We start from the raw sequence: 17,864 nt of genomic DNA, 5'->3' as shown, positions 1-17,864 counted from the left end.
ACCACTTGTTTCAGACTAAACATATCCCACATAGAATGTAAACTTCTAACTAGTGGTCATCTGCAATTAGACACGTCCTGATCGCGTATAACTACAACATGTCATAGTAGGTGTGTGTGTGGGAGGGGCAATAAGGTCTACCATGCACACATCCCTACACTTTTTTTCATAAATACCAAATTGTTCAGCTCTTTCAAAACAAAACAAAAATGTTCTCATGAAAAAAAAAACCTTTTAAACTATATATGATTTCACTGTTTCCATGGCAACAGTTCATTTTTAGAAAGGACAACCATTAGATGAAAATCAGTCTTATTCAGTTCTTAGTCCGTTCTGGTGATAAAGCAATAAAAATGGTCTCAAAATGGAGCTAAGACATTGGCAGTATCTTTATTTTAATTAACTAACTTGCACATTCATGAACATTAATGAGAATATTACTAAATGACTAAATTATACTAGACGATAATATTTTCCAAGTTTTAAATCAATTTAAATGTACCAAACAGTGTTTTGTTAAATAGTACTGTGTTACTCTGATGGTATCTTTTCTTTTTTTACTCCAAAACACGCAAAACTGTTTAGCTAAATTGCATAATATTAACCACTACCAAATCCAAAGTCTCAGGACACAAGATACGCTAAAATTTAATAAAGTGATTGAATTAATTTTTATCAATAAAATTACAATTATGTGAGCTATATTGCTTGGAACACCTTTTTGAAGGAGGAATTAGTATGTTACATAATTTACACATGTTACGTTACCATTTCAATTACCTTCTTTTATTACATCAATTTTTTAGAAATATAGATCGGAAAGTTTTGATCTGGTCTAAATGTCTTTCATAGTTTTCTAGAATAGAATGTTGTTACTCTGAAGGTGAATATTTCCACGTTAGGTACTTTAGCTAATTTGCATAAAATTAATATATGCTAAAACAGACATCTTTGGAAACAAGATATAACTTAAACTGAACAACATGGTGAAATACACTTTGATCAATAAACGTGTGTTATTTGAGCTATATCATATGAAAAGATAGTGTAAATAGTTATTTGAAGGAGGAATCTGTTTGAAACATACATTACACATGTTATATTACCAATTCAGTAATCTTGTTTTATGGTATCGTTATTTTCTCAGAAATTAGTTACAGGAATGTTTGGTTATAAGATATTAAGTACTCTTACAAAATAGTTTCATACTTTTCAAGCAATGAGATTTTTTTTTTTTCATAACGGCGCTTTAAATACGTTACTACGGTGTTAAAATTTAAAAGTATTATTTCTTTCTTTCTTTTTTACTTCTGTCAAGCAAGAAATCATCTGAAACATTCATAACACATTCAACTTTCCTTTTCCATTTTGATTAATGCATCTATCAGTTAAGTTATACTTATAACAGTTTCTTAACTATGTTGTTCTTTTATCTGATGGTTTCAATATTTTGTCAATAATTACCTTTTACATTTATCATGTATTTTTATGTATATATTCTGTATATATTAATTAATGTGTAAATCCCTGCTAACTGCATACACTGAAAAAAGGGTTACAATTTGGGACTGCCTTTCATGGATTTTTTTAAACAGAATACTTATCATGTTTTGTGTTATTGTGAAGTGTTTGATAATAGAGAGTTTGAGATTTCAACCTTCGCCTTCCCCTTCAACGTCTCTCATATATATTTGGGGTAAAACGTCACCGATATGCGTGTATTTTATTTATATCAGACGTTGCTACTAAAGTCTTCTATGTAATATCAAGTAAGCCTAAGACTTCGCTTCATTACTATGTGAAATAAAAATCTTAGTTTCAGGATTTCTGCTTATTAAGTTATTCGATTATCCATATGTATAATTGGACTAAATTAGATGCGAAACACTATCAATACGTATAAGAATAATGACGTTTTGTTTGGCTAATGATTTAACTAAATACATTGAATTGAACCTGGAAGTATGAAGTTATCAACTGATTTTGAGAAACTTTGAGATTTTGTTCAGACTTTAACTTCTATGGTATATTTGTGTCCTCAGGCGGTATTGATTATACCAGAAAGGTCTTTTTGTCGTAAGAAGTGAAGTTTTGAACGTCCGAAGATGTGATATCACGAAAGTCAAAACTTCAGTCTTTGTACATCTACTCTGTCCACATACTCGGCATCATCACCCCCCCCCCCCCCCCCCCCCCCCCCCCCCTCCACACACACACCCATGGATGGGTGACCCCTCTTTACAGTTGGTGTCCCTCTAATCAAAATTCCTTGATCTGCACATGCTTTACTTATGAAATAGTATATTCAAACAAATACGTGTATATGTCCACATGTTATTTCATGCGACAATTTTCGTCGCCACCTAGCAGTTCTTGACTGTTTCGCTAAACACATGGTGACGTGGTACGATTATATTGTGCTGTCTGAGAGTTTGGCATTATACAGAGTCAAACTGAGTGCAACGATGCCAAAACGTATGATATCACGGGAGTATCTTACATTTGTTTCAAATTGCTTGTTAAATGTATTCATAAATTGTGTATATTGGCTCATGTTATCAACAAATCTATTAAAAGGTTAGATTTTCAACAGGTACAGTCTACAAGTAAAACGCGTATTTTAAGGAATTCGATGTTCAAAGTAAAAATAAAATTTTAAGAAAAACTATGAAATCTAGTCAACAGCCTTTTGTGTTTGCTTTATCTCATACATTTAACTTAACTTCAAAGTATATCGAGAAATGCATTTGCAGTAGTTGGTGTCTCGTGTTTTTTGTTTAAAAATATTAACTGTAATATCTTTCAAGAACACCATCAACAATACGTTGATAGGATTATCATTTTTTTTTCCTCCCATATATAATATACAATCGTGCATTGTATACTGACATCATTTTATATAATTATTTTTGTAACCGCACTAATATCCATGCGATGGTTATGTTAACTGAAATGCTTTTATTCAATTTTCATTTTTAAAACCTCTTGTGAAAGTCATGCACTTTCGGACAATTGATATCAAAATGCACGAGAAAAACGATCATAATTACAGATAAATTGAATGGGCGGATTAAAAGAAGTAAGGTTCATTGTAAAGTTTGAAATCTCAAGGAATTTTAATCGAACTTCAACTTCATACGTTAACTTCGCAAGAGACGTTGAAGGGGAAGGCGAAGGTTGAAATCTCAAACTCTCTAACATCTATGCAGTTACTTACGTGAGAATTGTTTGTTCTTTACTTTCATAAAAACATGCATTGTACTGAGATTATGGGCTTAGTAATAAAATATTCACTGTTGAAAAGCAGCACTGAACAAAACCTTAAAAAAGAAATATTCAGGTACTTTAAGTAATCTTTAGATTTAAATTTATGAAATTGCAAAACATACTGTCAAAAATGAGAACAATATTAAATATTTGAAAATCAAAATTGTTAAAAAACAATTACATAGTGCTATTCAAAAATCAAAGATACTAAGTGCCCTCTGAACGACACTTAGAGTTGCTGAAAAAAAATTGCTATATACTTTATGAAAATCTGTTAAAGCAAGGAACGCAACCAAGCAAATAAATAGCAAACTCTGTTGGATAAAATTTGTTTATGAGAGGTAATGAAGTGTGAAACAAATCTTACGCCCCATAGCACTGGCTTAAGAGGAATTCTATGTTTATTAACATGGTCCAAAAGGACAGGAAAATCTAACAACACTAAAACCGAGTATGGGTGGAATTTTTACATAGCACTTAACCATTACATAGCACTTAAAGACTTTTTTGTGATAGCAAGTATTTTTTAAGATGATCCTTTGGAAGCATAACAACACAACCAGTCTACATAGTATACAAGTGTAAGTCTATTGACTTCAGGCACGATACCTTTATTGAATCGTCACGGACAAATGCCTTATCTTGATATCTGACTCGAGACCCTTTGATTATGTTTTTTGAAGAAGAATTTCCATATTTAGTGCAAAAGTTTACCTAGTGTAATTTTCGGCAGACTCTCACTGCCTTCTTCAGCACTAACTGACCGGTGTCATGGAAGGTCACGTGACGTAGGAAGTTCATGTGATCAGAGGAGAGGTCCGTAGACGGGGGAGCTCCAGGCCCTCGTTTCGATTGAGCGATGGTCTCCGCTGTTTTTTCTCGATAGCCTCTTTGACTTTGCGTTTGATAAGTCCACTTTCACTTGTCAGAATCTTGGTGTTGTCAGATTTGATGGTATGTCCGATGTTTTGACAATGTTCATGTATGGCTGAATTTGTTTTGTTCACATGCTCCTTTAATCTAGTTTTCTGGCAGTTTCCCCGATGTAATCTTCTTTTAAATTTCACATGGTGTATTATTCCACACATTTTCAGTTTATAAGTTTGTTCTTTCCTCTGGGTGACCTGACTCCTTATAGATTTGTATGGTTTGTGGAACATGTTCACTCCATGATTCTTAAACACTCTCGCCAGAACTTCAGACGTTCAACGAATATAGGGCATACCCACATTTACTTTTATTTCCTTTACCGCACTATTTTGAGACTTGTCCTGTTAAGATTTCTTGTTGGGTAGCAGAAATATCCATTTCGAGTATCCATTTGCACGTAGCGCTGTTTTCACGTGTTCAGCTTCCTTTTTCTTCTCTGATTCGTTAATAACGAGTGTGATAGCCCTATGTAAAAAGGTTCGTACCAGTGACCTTTTGTGTTCCAAGTGGTGGTTTGAAGTGAAACTGTAAACTGTTACTTTTGTTGAATACAAGTGTCTAAAATGGTATCTTCCCATCCTCTTCCTGTTCTGAAGTGAACTTCATGTGTGGGTCATAGAATTCAGATGTTCTGTGAACTGGTCAATGTCATACTCATGTATTTTGGTCTTGATATCATCGGCATATCTTACATGTACCCACAGTGATTGGGGAGGGGGCGGGTTCATGGCTCGGTCTAGTGCCTGACGTTCAAAGAACTCCATACACAGATTAACAACTATAGGGGAGACAGGGGACCACATTGGCGCTCCCTGTTTCTGTTGGTAGTACTTGCCTCGGTATACGAAGTTCATTGGCCTGTTTAACATTGAGTTCGCATCTGCCATTCAAATTCTTATCTTTCTCTAGTCTCATTCTGATAATCTCAAGCGCCTTTTCTACAGACATACAAGTAAAGAGTACGGAAACGTCACATGATACCAATTCCTATCCCGATGGTACCTTTAGTCCCTGAATTGTCTGCACAAAATAAACACTATTGATAATGCGGTGCTGTGTTTTACCCGCCAATGGTCCATTTACTGACGCTACATATTTAGCAGTGTCATATACATTACTTGAGCTTGAGACAATCGGTCGCTGTGGGGCATTCTTGTTGTGTATTTTTGGGAGTCCGTAGTGTTTGGACACATTTCCAGGGGTTAGATAGAGTCTTTTGGACAGTTTGTAAGATATGGAGGAGTCTTTTGTCCAACTTTCCAATAAATTCATAAGTTTATTCTTCACCGACCGTGTTGGATCACTTTTCAGGGGTTCATATGTCCCTATCTGTCACTAACCTGTCCATTTTTCCTCATATATCGAACTATTGGAAACTACAGTAGGTAGTCCTATCCTTGTCCGCCGGTAGAATGACGATATCTTTCTCTTTGGCTAAAGTGTTCAAGGTCTTACGTTAACCACTAGAAATGTTACTCTTAAGGATCTTACTTTGCTTAACCACTTTCACGACTTTAGCTCGTAAACAATCGTCTACTGATTTGTCCTTAATATGTCAACATGCCGCCTCCGTAGAGGCAATAATCTCATTGACAGGTAAAGTGGGAAGGGTAACACAAAAGTTCATACCTCGTTTTAAGAGCTTTTCTCGTCCTCCTGTAGGGTACGATCAGATAGATTAACCACCCACTTGTCTTTGTTGATCCCTGGAGTGCTGTCAACGTCGTTCTCAGTTCCATTTCTGCTCGCCAAAAGCTTGTCAAATCTTTCACGTTGTAAATATTTACTTTCAAAAAAAAATTCTGTCGTGCGCCTTTCTGTTTACAGCTCGGCGGTTAAGTTCGCGCCCAAAAACTTTCGTACCTGATCTAATTCATTAACGAATTTCTTACTGATACGTTCCTGAAGTAGTTTACGTTCAGCCTTATACAAAATTTGACTAGCATTGTGACCAGAAGCTGAAGAGTTCAAGCGTACGCTGTTGTGAATCAGGTTGCTATGGCTACATCGGAAGTTGAAATGTTGCTTTGAGTATGGAATTTCTTCATCAAAATGTTATATCCAAAGCATGAAAACAGCATCATCAGTTGGATACTTTTGAATGTTATACTGAAATTCTTAAATTACAGTTACATGGAAGAGACAGACGAAAACCTTCTTAAAACTTACCGCTAACAGTTTAAATAAATCAATATGTGATAATTTGGTCTTCAATTTCTTCTTAAACATCTTTCTAAAAGCATGGTAGTGGTAACGTTTTTTAGTGTTTGGTACGGAAAAAATCACACTGTCTGACAAGTAAAGAAGCATCTGGTACTATTATGGTACGAAATAAGCAATACTTATTATGTTTCTGGGATATCTTTCAAATATTTGATGTAATACAACAAGATTGTTGAAATGGTAACGTAGCATGTATAATGTATGTTACATTTTGTTTCTACCTTCAATAAAATAATAATTCTTTGCCTGCAAACATTAAAGACCATATAAAAATTGTTATCTCATTTGATAACAATTAATAATACCATTTTATTCAGTTTTGGTGGTCTCAGAATTTTATTCGTTGTTTGTGACACTGGTACATTTTTTTGCAAATTAGCTGCTAGTAGTAAATCCGATTTTTACTAAAAAAGTACCAAAATAATGTATTTAAAAAAGAAACACAGAGAGTCTTTAAAACCAGATCAAAGCTGTTTGGTACATTCAAATGGATTTGAAACTTAGAAATTATTACTTTTTAACAAAATTCTGTCATTTTGTAACATTCACATTAATATTCATGAATATGCAAATTAGTTAATTATCAAGTTTCAGTCATTAAGTTATTCAATGTTCGTTACCATTTCAACAATTAATAAGTTTCATTTTCTGAAGTTGTTCTTATGATTGCATATGTCATGTTTTGTGAGTTCCTACATATTTGCGACATGTCACATGTTTAATTGTAAAGCGTTCTTGAAGTATATTTCAAATGAAAAGGGCACTCAACAATCCTGGTATAATGATAATAATGATAATAATAAAATAATAATAATAATAACAATAATAATATAAATAATAATTATAATAATATTAATATTAATAATAATAATGCTGTTTAAAAGTTAATGTCTTGGCTCTATTATGAAACAATATTTTATTATCATCTCTCCTTTCCAAAAATGAACGCATGCCATGGAACTGTGAAATCATATATAGTTCAAAAGTATTTTTTTCATGGGAACAGTTTTAATTTTGTGAAGAGTCGGACATGCCAAACAATTTGGTACCTATGAAAAAGTCCAGTGGGTGCAAGGTAGACCTTTGACCCCCGTACTATAGTTATTGCCTTTGGATTAATCATCCATGAACAACCCCGATTGGTATATGTTGTTACTTACTGACCCTAGATTTAGTCTATCATTTTACTTTAGCATGTTTCATTTCTGCAATTAATGAAACATTTATAAAATAATAATTGAGGAGACTGACAAATAACAATGCTTAGGGGACGTGGGCAGTGTTGCATTTTCCATTACTGCTGTCGAACAGACTCAATCAAACCGAGTATGCAATTTTCACTGTTTGTCTTGTTCTCAATGCTTCCGAGGGATTTACTTCCCAGAATTTAGTCACTTCACAACAGCAGGTGTTATGCTAAGTGTCGGCCGTTAAACGACGACCCGACTTCATCCCTGTGTTGTTATATTTTCTGGTTCTTCGGGATTAGTGATTTTAAGTCATTCAGATTTGAAGATTGAATACCGCTTAAGCAGGTACTTGGGGGCTTTGGCAGTGTTGCATTTTCCATTACTGCTCATGTAGAGACTCAATCAAACCGAGTCTGTGATTTCCACTGTTTGCCTTGTTCTCTGTGCTTCCGATGGATCTACTTTCTGGATTGTGTTTACTTCATAACAGCTGGTGTTAAGTACTGTGTGGCGGCCGTAAAAATTTCGCCCCGACTTCAAGTCAGTGTGGCTATATTTTCTGGTCCTTCGGGATCATTGATTTCAACTCATTTAGATTTGAAGATTGAATACTGCTTAAGCCGGTGCTAGGGGACGTTGGCAAAGTTGCATTTTTCATTACTGCTCATGAGCAGACTCAATCAAACCGAGTCTGCAATTTTCACTCTTTGCCTTTGTTCTCGGTGCTTCCGAGGGAACTACTTTTGCGGTATGTCGCAGTAAGGTTGCCTATGTAGACAGATCTCCTTTCCTTATGTGTTTAGATCTTCATTATATCAGTACTGACACAATTATTCTGTTGCACATGTTCCGTCATACGAAAGGCCACAAACCGCTAAACTACTCATACACTGGCAATATTACATTACCTTAGGAAATCGCAGATGTTAAACTGAAAGTCCCTCTGTTGCTTTCGGGAATGTGCTGTTTTCTTCCATTTTTCAACACAGACGAATGGGGTATGATCACAACTAGATTTAGGAATGTCCTAGAAGTAGATTTGCCATGCGATGCCACACCTGTTTAGAATTTTTTAAGAACCTACATGTATGATTGAAGTACCTATGGTGAATACTCAACGAACGCTTCAGTGAAACGTTTTCAGTTTGTTTAGCGCTATCCAATAGCACTGCATTATTTATGGATAGTTCGGATGATGTGATACTCATAGACATATACTTTAGTGTTGACACTAGTTCAAGGTTTGTTTCTGACCGCAAGTTAACCTACGTGGAGAAAACCGGAATTGAATTTTAATTCTTCAGAATTTAGAAAATTTATAAAACGAGTGGGGTTCTTTTTCTGAAAGGATGATAACGCCTCAGATGTCAACGGGTAACATACTTAAACCGTTGGGTTGGGTGAGGTCAAATGAAAACAAAAAAAATATATGATGTCTACTGATTCAGAGTCTGACCGTATAGTGTGCAGTCATCTACTATTGTCTAGCATGTCACAAAAAGGCTTCTGTCTTTATGTATAGTCCACTCAGTGTGATCAAAACCCTATTCCCACCATATGTCATTCTCCTATTCCACTTTATCTGTTTGGCGATTGCATACAGAGACTGTTCGTATGTCGTGGAAAAATGGTGGTGGGAAGTAGCCTTTATCATGTACTTTGAGTGGTACAACTCCTCTCTAAAATTTGCATTACTATAATTCAGGTTTGCAGGATATTGCAGTGGATATTTGGCAGTTTCTTGGCATATTGGACAAAGCCTTATTTTAATACCCTTCTGATCTGATGATCTTACATCTGACTTGATTATTCCTTAGTAGAAGCAAAGCAATATACAGATGTTATCTTTTTCCTATTGTAAATGACATATTGCAAGACTATAATAGCCAAATTAATATGATCTTATTTAATTCAGCGAAGCAAAGTAATAGCAGACACCGTTTGACAGAATCTGTTTATGAGAGGTAATTGATAGTGCAATTCTCCTACGCAACCTAGCACTGGCTTAAACGGTATTCTATAGAAATTGAAATTGAATGGATTCCACAAAGGCTGAATCCACGACCAAAAGTACATATATTATTTCATCGTTTTATGCTGAAAGAAAAAGTTCTAGGCAATGGGCATTGTACTTTCAGTAATATAGCAATACATAGCAGAAGGTTGTTTACAAATAAGTGGGTATGTAAGTAGCACAAATAAAGAGTTACTTATACACAGAGTAATAAAGTGACAAACTCAGTCCTTGATAAGTATTTCAAAATTATACGTTTACAAACTGTATTTTACTGTGCAAATTATGTGATTCGAATATTAAGGAAGTTATGCACGTTGAATTTGATTAAACTCTGATTTTTCAGAATATACACAGAAAATTCAGTAAATAAAAAATAGGGTCGTGTGCTTGGTGTTTTGCTAGACTTATTTGAAAAATTTAGAACTCAAGTATTTTCCATAATGGGAATTTATGGGAGAATCATAACCTGCATAAACTTTTCGCGAAAATAAATTATTCTACAATATGTAGTTTAAAACTTTCATATACCTTTCAAACGAGGGGCGTTCAATAAATAATGCTACTCTGTATGTAGTTCCGTAACCGTTGATTATTTTTAAATGTAGTTTTTCTCACATTATTGGACAATTTAAAGTGCCATAAGAATTATAAAAATCGATAGATTCAAAGTAAAACTATAACCATTTGAGTGAGTTATACTGGACTATTTTATGTCCAAAATGTTGAGATTGTAATTCAGTCAACATTGTAGAAAGAGATCGCCCACAAGACTGCTAAAAAGTGGTCTCTTAATGGAAAGTCTCATAATGAATTTCAATCAGGTTAAACGTTATCTTAAATGTTAATGTAACTGTATTTCTTATGAACAAGATGATTTGATTGTATAAAATAGAAACAAAACACAATGTACTTGTAAACATTTTGAAATTAATATACAGAAACAAAACACAATGTACTTGTATACATTTTGAAATTAATATACATATTAATATATATGTATATTAATTTCAAAATGTATACAAGTACATTGTGTTTTGTTTCTATTTTATACAATTAAATCATCACCATCACCATTATCATCATCAGTCATCACCAGCATCAAATCGTACTCGCTAATTACACAGGTAATGTAATGCCCGGCGGGAATTTGGTATCCGGTTTGTTAATAGATATTTTTGTCAAATATTTTACCAGTCTGGACTATATTAATGTGGTCGCTACTTGTTGAATAAAAACAGTTTAATGGAATTACTTCATGCACTGAAAATATCCGGGAGGGATTTTGACCGGTCGTTTCATAAAATATCAATTAATAGACGAGGTCGCAAGTAAAATGTCGATTGTATGCAATTCCGTGATTCTACTATTCAACAACTAGAACTGTAGTTCAATTTTCAGTTTAAACAGTTAAAACAAATTATCTTTTTACATAAACATTTGAAAACCAATATAAATAAATGATAACAGTATTAAATGATGTGTGTATATTTTTACTCGAAAAATGATATGTTGAGTACAATAAGCCTTTTCAATTTTGTCAGGCGTGATGTTAATGGTTGAAAAACAATCTTGTATTCGAAGCTGATATCAATTTCCTAATTCTCGATTGGGTGGTTAAGGTCACCGACTTTAAATCGCTTGCCCCTCATCGATATGGGTTCGAGCCTCAATCGGGGCGTTCTTCCTGTGAGGAAGCCATCCAGCTAAATTACGGAAGCTTGGTGATTCTACCTAGGTTCCCGCTCATGATGAAAAAATGCACAGAGGGACATCTGGGGTCTTCCTCCACCATCAAAGCTGGAAAGTCATCACATGACCTATAATTGTGTCGGTGCGACGTTAAAACCAACACAATAGATAAACAATTCTCGATTGCGAACTTTTCTTAAAACTTTGATTAATCACTATCGATACTCATTCTAGATGGATGACCATATTTTGTCGATTTGCCGTAAAACCCAACTCACTCATTCACTCATTCTAGATCACCTGTACTAAAACTTGTATTTTTATATATTTATTGTTAGTAAATTATCTTAACCATACATCTTGTCTCTGTTGCAATGTTCTGTTTTTACTAAACTGATATCAATATAAAAGCAGTTTCCCTTTACGTAATGCACTATGCACCAACATATGCATTATTCACTTTACAAGTACCTGTTATATACCTATCTGAACCAATTGTAGCTCATTTTGTTGTTATTACAGTGCAAAACAGTATCAATTCGAACAAAACTTTCAGATAAAATCAGTTGGTATATTTGCTAATTTAAATGTTGAGCTTTGTCCTTTGACATTTTAGGCACTGTTTTAAGTTATTACTGGATTTAAACAAGGGTGGGAGCGCAACTTCTATTCTTCATTTTTACATGTAAACAAAAGAAACCAGCTTTTATACATAATTGTTTAGTATCAAGGAATACAAGTAGCATAGTATAAGATAATGTGGGTTTTTTTCAGTCTGGACAATATGAATAACATTGCTTGTTTACTTTAAAAAAGACACTCAAGTGTGAGTAGTGAAAATAGATTCATAATGATGGTCATCTTGGAATAAACTGACCATAAAAGTTTATGTCTCAATATGAGTGTCTTGATTGTATAAGGGTATATTTTTATATGACTGTTCAAAATAACATGTTTTACGCGATGTAATTAATTATTTCGTCATTTTCAAATAAATGATTTTTGGGCAGCTATCTTGGATTTTGGCGGACATACTCATTTTTCAATATAAGTCGCAAACTTATTCCAACTGTAGTGAATATATTCCACTATTATTCCAAAGCTTTTTACAAAATGCATAGGATTTGTTTTGCCATTTTCTTTGTAAACTGATTTTGGCAGTCATCTTGGATTTCCAAATACAGCTTCCAAATCTTAAATAAGCGTATAAGTTATGCACTACCGTGCCAAGTTTCACGCTTTTCACAGGAGGTGCACAATGCGCACCTTTTTAAATACAAGGATTTCTTGCATTATTTGTAGCTCATATACTGTAAGACTCTGTATTATGCATTCTGATGACACTTGACTTATCTGTCTCCCCCTTTTTTTCTCTTCAGGTTTCCGTTTTTGTCGTCCCTTGTTGATCAGGATGTTGGAAACATCTTTGTAGTTGGAGGCAAAAGTGTTTGCCGCGTGTTTACCTGTCAACAGTTTACCATTCCTTTAGAATTGGAGCCATTCCCTGTGTCTTCATCGTTCAGTGGTTTCGACAATCTCCACAGCTTTTGACCATCTCACTCTAGGCTGAGCGAGGCTGTATTTTTTAAAGATCTTCCGCAGTGTGTTCAGTTTTTTCCTGAGGATCTTAGCCTTGGATTGCTGTAGAGTGTGGGGGATTGTTTTCTGCTTCTTCCCTGGTTTCTGATAGCTTTGCCTGAAAGATTCTCCAGCTCATGACTCTGGGCTAATACAGTCCTTTATTGCTCCCCTTGGAATGAATTTGTAAGCTGCCTTTAGTATGCAAGTGTTGAAGTCTTTGACAGTCCGATTGATGTCTCTACCTTCCACTCCGATATCTTTACATAGTTCATCACTCAGACATTGATAAAATGTCTACTTGGCCTTCTTGTAGTTCCATTAGGGGGTATTGTGCGAAGTAGCGGTTATACTGTCCATTGTAAGATGGACTGGTCCACGGCCGCTACCTCCTTTTTATTTATCAACTTCCCGTTTGACATGTCCGTGTATGTTAACAGTACGTCCGGCATACCATATCATAATGCAATGTAGCATACATGGACATGTCGAACGGTAAGTTGATAGCGTCATTTATTTTTAATGGTTACAAAAATATCAAATTAGAAAAAGAAGAAAATGGAATATAAAAGCAATGATCAGGGGTTTTTCTAACATATTGCACATAAAATATGTCGCATTTATAAATTCTTGAAAACTGCATTCACACTTTATCATTCAGAAAAGAAATAAACCTAAAATAAAACAAATAAATGCACATGTTAAACAAAATCGTTATAATAAAATAAGACAGATTTTAATGTTGCCTTCACTATTCCAATTATACGTTAATAATCAGACATTTTGTATGCACAATTTGCAGACTCAGCAAAAGAAAACCACGCCTTTGGAAATATCAGTCAGTACATCAAAATAGGGAATGGAAGACGTTTTGAATTTGCTAAAATCATCATCATAGTAGCATATGGTAGATCTGGATCGACATTTACGGGCTCAATATTTCGAGAAATTACTGGTGCATTTTACCTTTATGAACCTAATCGAGATCTAACTTTACCATTTACAAAGTATAGAAACGACAATGTCACGTTAAGTAATTTCTATCGGAAATCTAGGTAAGTTTCTTTAAAGACAGATGTAACCTAAACTCAAATATTGGAGAGTATCGGTATTGTTAAACTATTAAATTGAGTAAAAGGATTCCTAGTTATGATAATACCAGAAAAGTATATCATTAGTATCCGCTGTTAAAATTTGGCGAGGTGTTTGTATTTGCCGTTCGCCTTTTTTTATCCAGAAATAACTGTCTAAACCAAAGCCCACTTTGGCAGCGAACTTTGACACTAAAAGACAATGTATCATGTCGAAAGTCAATGTTCCTTTATTCAAGAAAACGATACTAATAGCAATGCCAGATGATGCTCGTGCTGTGTTCGTGTGTTCGACGGTTTATACTTGTAGAATTGGGCATACTTCCCAAACGTTTTGTTCTGAATTACAGAAATACCACGTGGTAGACACGTGAAAGGATATTCCAATAATACAAATGACACCAGCTGACCTGTCCTGGATCCATGCTCCTAATGAAAGACAGGGGGCTACCAGTACATTTTCAATTATATGGCCGGGGAGCAAACCCAAGACCTCCCGCTCTCGCAGCGGGTGTCTACTACTAAGTAACTTGGACAGTCCATTCTTGTTTATTTAAGGTACATACATAAAGGGCGGCACAATCACAAAGAAAGGTCGCCGATGCCTTTTTCATAAGGCAAAACACAGCCTAAGAGCCACGCATTTCGAAGTTGGCCCGCAACAAAAAAGAAGCTGTAACAGAAAAATACTACCGACGGGTTGTTTAAAAAATACAAATACTTCCTTGTTTTGTTTCTTTTATTCATATTTAATTTTGAAATAATTTGATACAAACAGTCCATGAGAAAAGAAATAATCACTCATATAATATATAGATGCATATCTCCGAGTCCAATGTCATTTCAGTTTAAAGTGATATTAAGGTATTGGACCCCTAATAGTAATGTTTAAAAAATGGCATATAAATGGTATATTCTTTAAGTTGACCATGTTTCGCACTGTGTTGCAAATTTTTAACATCTCTTACCGTGCCGTTTTTGTAAATTTTGTATAATTTATGGTATTTCCTCAAACACAAGTAGAGACAAATTTCAATGTGATGGCCACTATCTAAAACGTTTGCAGAGAATTCATTACAGCATTAATTTTGATAAAAGAAGCATTAAACAATTATAAAACACAAAATAAAACTGTAAATATCATTTGTTCTAGGGTGCCTCATGTAAACAGATTTAATGAGACAGAGTTCTAACTCCAAAATTGAAAAATTAAGGTCGAATCTTGTGGGTCTATTTCGAATTTTGCTCTCTTCATTCCAAAAAAACCTTAGGGCAGAAATAAAACCTACCTGCATTCTCCACAATATGTAATCTAAAGAATGAAGGCAAAATAGAGATTTTTTACCGCATGTAACTCAGTATTTTTAAAGATATCTAACTCTACCCCTCCTGATTCAGAGGTAAATTCACTTTGAACAGCAAGAAATCGATTATAAAATGAAAAATTTCCACTTTTGTACAATATATCCATAATAAGTCTTAAAAGAAGTAAAAACATACTAGAAAAAAAGGAAAATATTGGAAAAAATGTTGGTCCCAGTGGGGCTTGAACCTACGCCCCAATGAAAATAGCAGTTAAAGTAGGTTTATGGTAGGAATTGAATACTCTTCAAAAAGGAGGTACTTTAATACGGGTCTAATACCTTAATGATTATTTTGTTATAGATGTTATCTGAAATTGGATGTCTGAAGAGTTCTTTATTTATACGTTTTGCTCGTCAAATAATTGGAAAACTCATTTTTTACACTTTATAGCCTGTATGATAAAGAAAAGATAAATTGAAATGATGTGATTAATGGTATCTGTTTATCCATACAATACCATCCAAAAAATATTTCTAAATTTATCCGAGTAAAGAAAAGGTCGTATTATTAAATGCGTTACGAATTCATTTACCCTGATTTTCAAAAATAAGCGAACGTATAAAAGTATATTAAGATTTATAATCCATCCACGTATTGCTTTAAAAACTTTTCATTTTTCAAATCTTTACTATGAAAAATTCAATGGACGTCAGTATAGTTTTGCATTCAATCCAATCAAAGGTTGTTCTATTTCTCATTATAGCTTGGTCAAGTATTTATGGCATCTTAGTAGGGTAAATCTATAATACTTAACTCAATTTTAATCTTGCTATTTACAGTAAACGACAAAAATATTTCCGACTTCTCTACAAGCTATCCATTTTGTACATTGATTTTTTGATGCCAAGCATTTAGTTTTTCGTCGAAACACAAAATCATTGTCAACATGGCGACCGAAATTCAATGTGGCCGCTAATTTAATATTATTACAAGTTTCTGAGTAAATTCGTTTAGTTCAAAACAGCAAAACATATTAACTTCTATTTTTTTAAATACACAGTTTATAGAACCTAAATTCAGATGACCGACAAAAGTTTTTGATTGTGTAAAATTGAAATTTATTTAATTCCTCGATATAAGCGTTTTCATACGTGGCGTGTTCGAGAAGTATTGTGTATTGTGAGGCACGCCATTTCCACGAGAAATTTAAGTCGATGTTTATACAGCTGATTACCTCTAATCAATATCTACACATTGTTATATAAATGTATTCACTCAATAACCGTTTTATGAGTTGTCTCTATTTCAGTTTGGACAGTCGTTGACCACAGTAGCAAAAATGATTGGAAAACGAATAACAAAAATTAGTGTGGTGGTTTTAGCCCCTGAAATTTTTTTATGAAGGCCGAAATGTTAATGCTTGGAGACAAAGACTTTATTAAAGTTTAAACATCCCTGGTTCATCTGGGTGCTGCCTCCATAAAAAATATGACCATTATATGCAAATTATAGAGGTCAAAACGTCATGCGTTAAAACTGATATTTTCAAATAATTTTCGGCACTGATGCAATGATTCATGAATAATTTCACATTATACAGAATTTGATTTTTACAATTATAGGTTTAAATAAACCATACACTTGTATCCAATTAATAAATTATGACTCGCACTCGAAAACGCATTGTATGCTCATATATAAAGGTTAAAGGTCATAGGGTATATATGCCGAACAAAATAGCTAACCGCATTTGCTAATTTTCCAATATCTTTGAAAATTCTGTAAAAGTTAATACAATTTTGAAATTTAGCACACTTTTAGAACAAAGAGTTGTTAATAACATAATAAAATTTCAAAAATATTAAGTGACGCCAACATATAATTTTATTCTATTTACTAACACACCCCATTTGTAAAAAGTCACAAAAACACATAAAAGCTGTGTTTTAGTAAAGAAGTGAATACCAGTAAGAATAAGAACTGTTCATACTAATTTTTTTTTCAAGCAAATTGTTAAATATGACACAAATGATGAATGCTGTTTTTCGAAAAAGCAAGTTAACGAAGTTATTTCATTATCTTCCCCAAATACGTTTTCGTTTTTAGTATGTACATTGTAAACATTTTTGTTTACTTTTTGTGACCTGTCAAAAATAGGTTGAAATCGTAAAATAAATGAATATTATATCTGAAGACGTGTTTTGTTGAAAGTTTGGCATTTTATCAATAACATATTGTTCTGAGTGTACAGTACATTTCAAGAAGTAGTTTATGTTATATTTTGAATATATTGGCAAACAAATATAGGGGACACTTAGCTATTTTGTTCAGTATATATTAGTTATATACGATTTTAGAAAAGCTTTTATTTTACAGATTAAAAACGTCCCAGTTAATCTTTATGTAATATTTGCATACATACATTTTGTATTATCATGAAATACTGTTGAAAGTCACCTTCTGGCAGGACATGTTGTAAAGTTTTAAATGTTCCTTTTCGTTGCTTTATTAGCTCGACTTTTCGAAGAAAAAATAGAGCTAATGCACTCGCACCTGCGTCGGAGTCGGCGCCGC

The 17,864-nt window shown here is 33.8% G+C and overlaps 1 protein-coding gene across 1 annotated transcript in view; it reads left to right on the top strand.

The window, feature by feature from the left end:
- Positions 1 to 17,864, top strand: part of LOC128556333 (carbohydrate sulfotransferase 3-like) — a 61,206-nt gene that overhangs the window by 12,003 nt on the left and 31,339 nt on the right. Inside the window, exon 2 of the mRNA XM_053541066.1 lies at positions 13,697 to 13,949. Coding sequence (XP_053397041.1) covers positions 13,697 to 13,949 — 253 coding nt within the window. The remainder of the gene's footprint in view (positions 1 to 13,696; positions 13,950 to 17,864) is intronic.

The sequence above is a fragment of the Mercenaria mercenaria genome, chromosome 4 (assembly GCF_021730395.1).
Source record: "Mercenaria mercenaria strain notata chromosome 4, MADL_Memer_1, whole genome shotgun sequence".
NCBI lineage: Eukaryota > Metazoa > Mollusca > Bivalvia > Venerida > Veneridae > Mercenaria > Mercenaria mercenaria.
The sequence above is the reverse complement of the archived record's forward strand: the minus strand, read 5'-3'. Positions and strand labels throughout refer to the sequence as shown.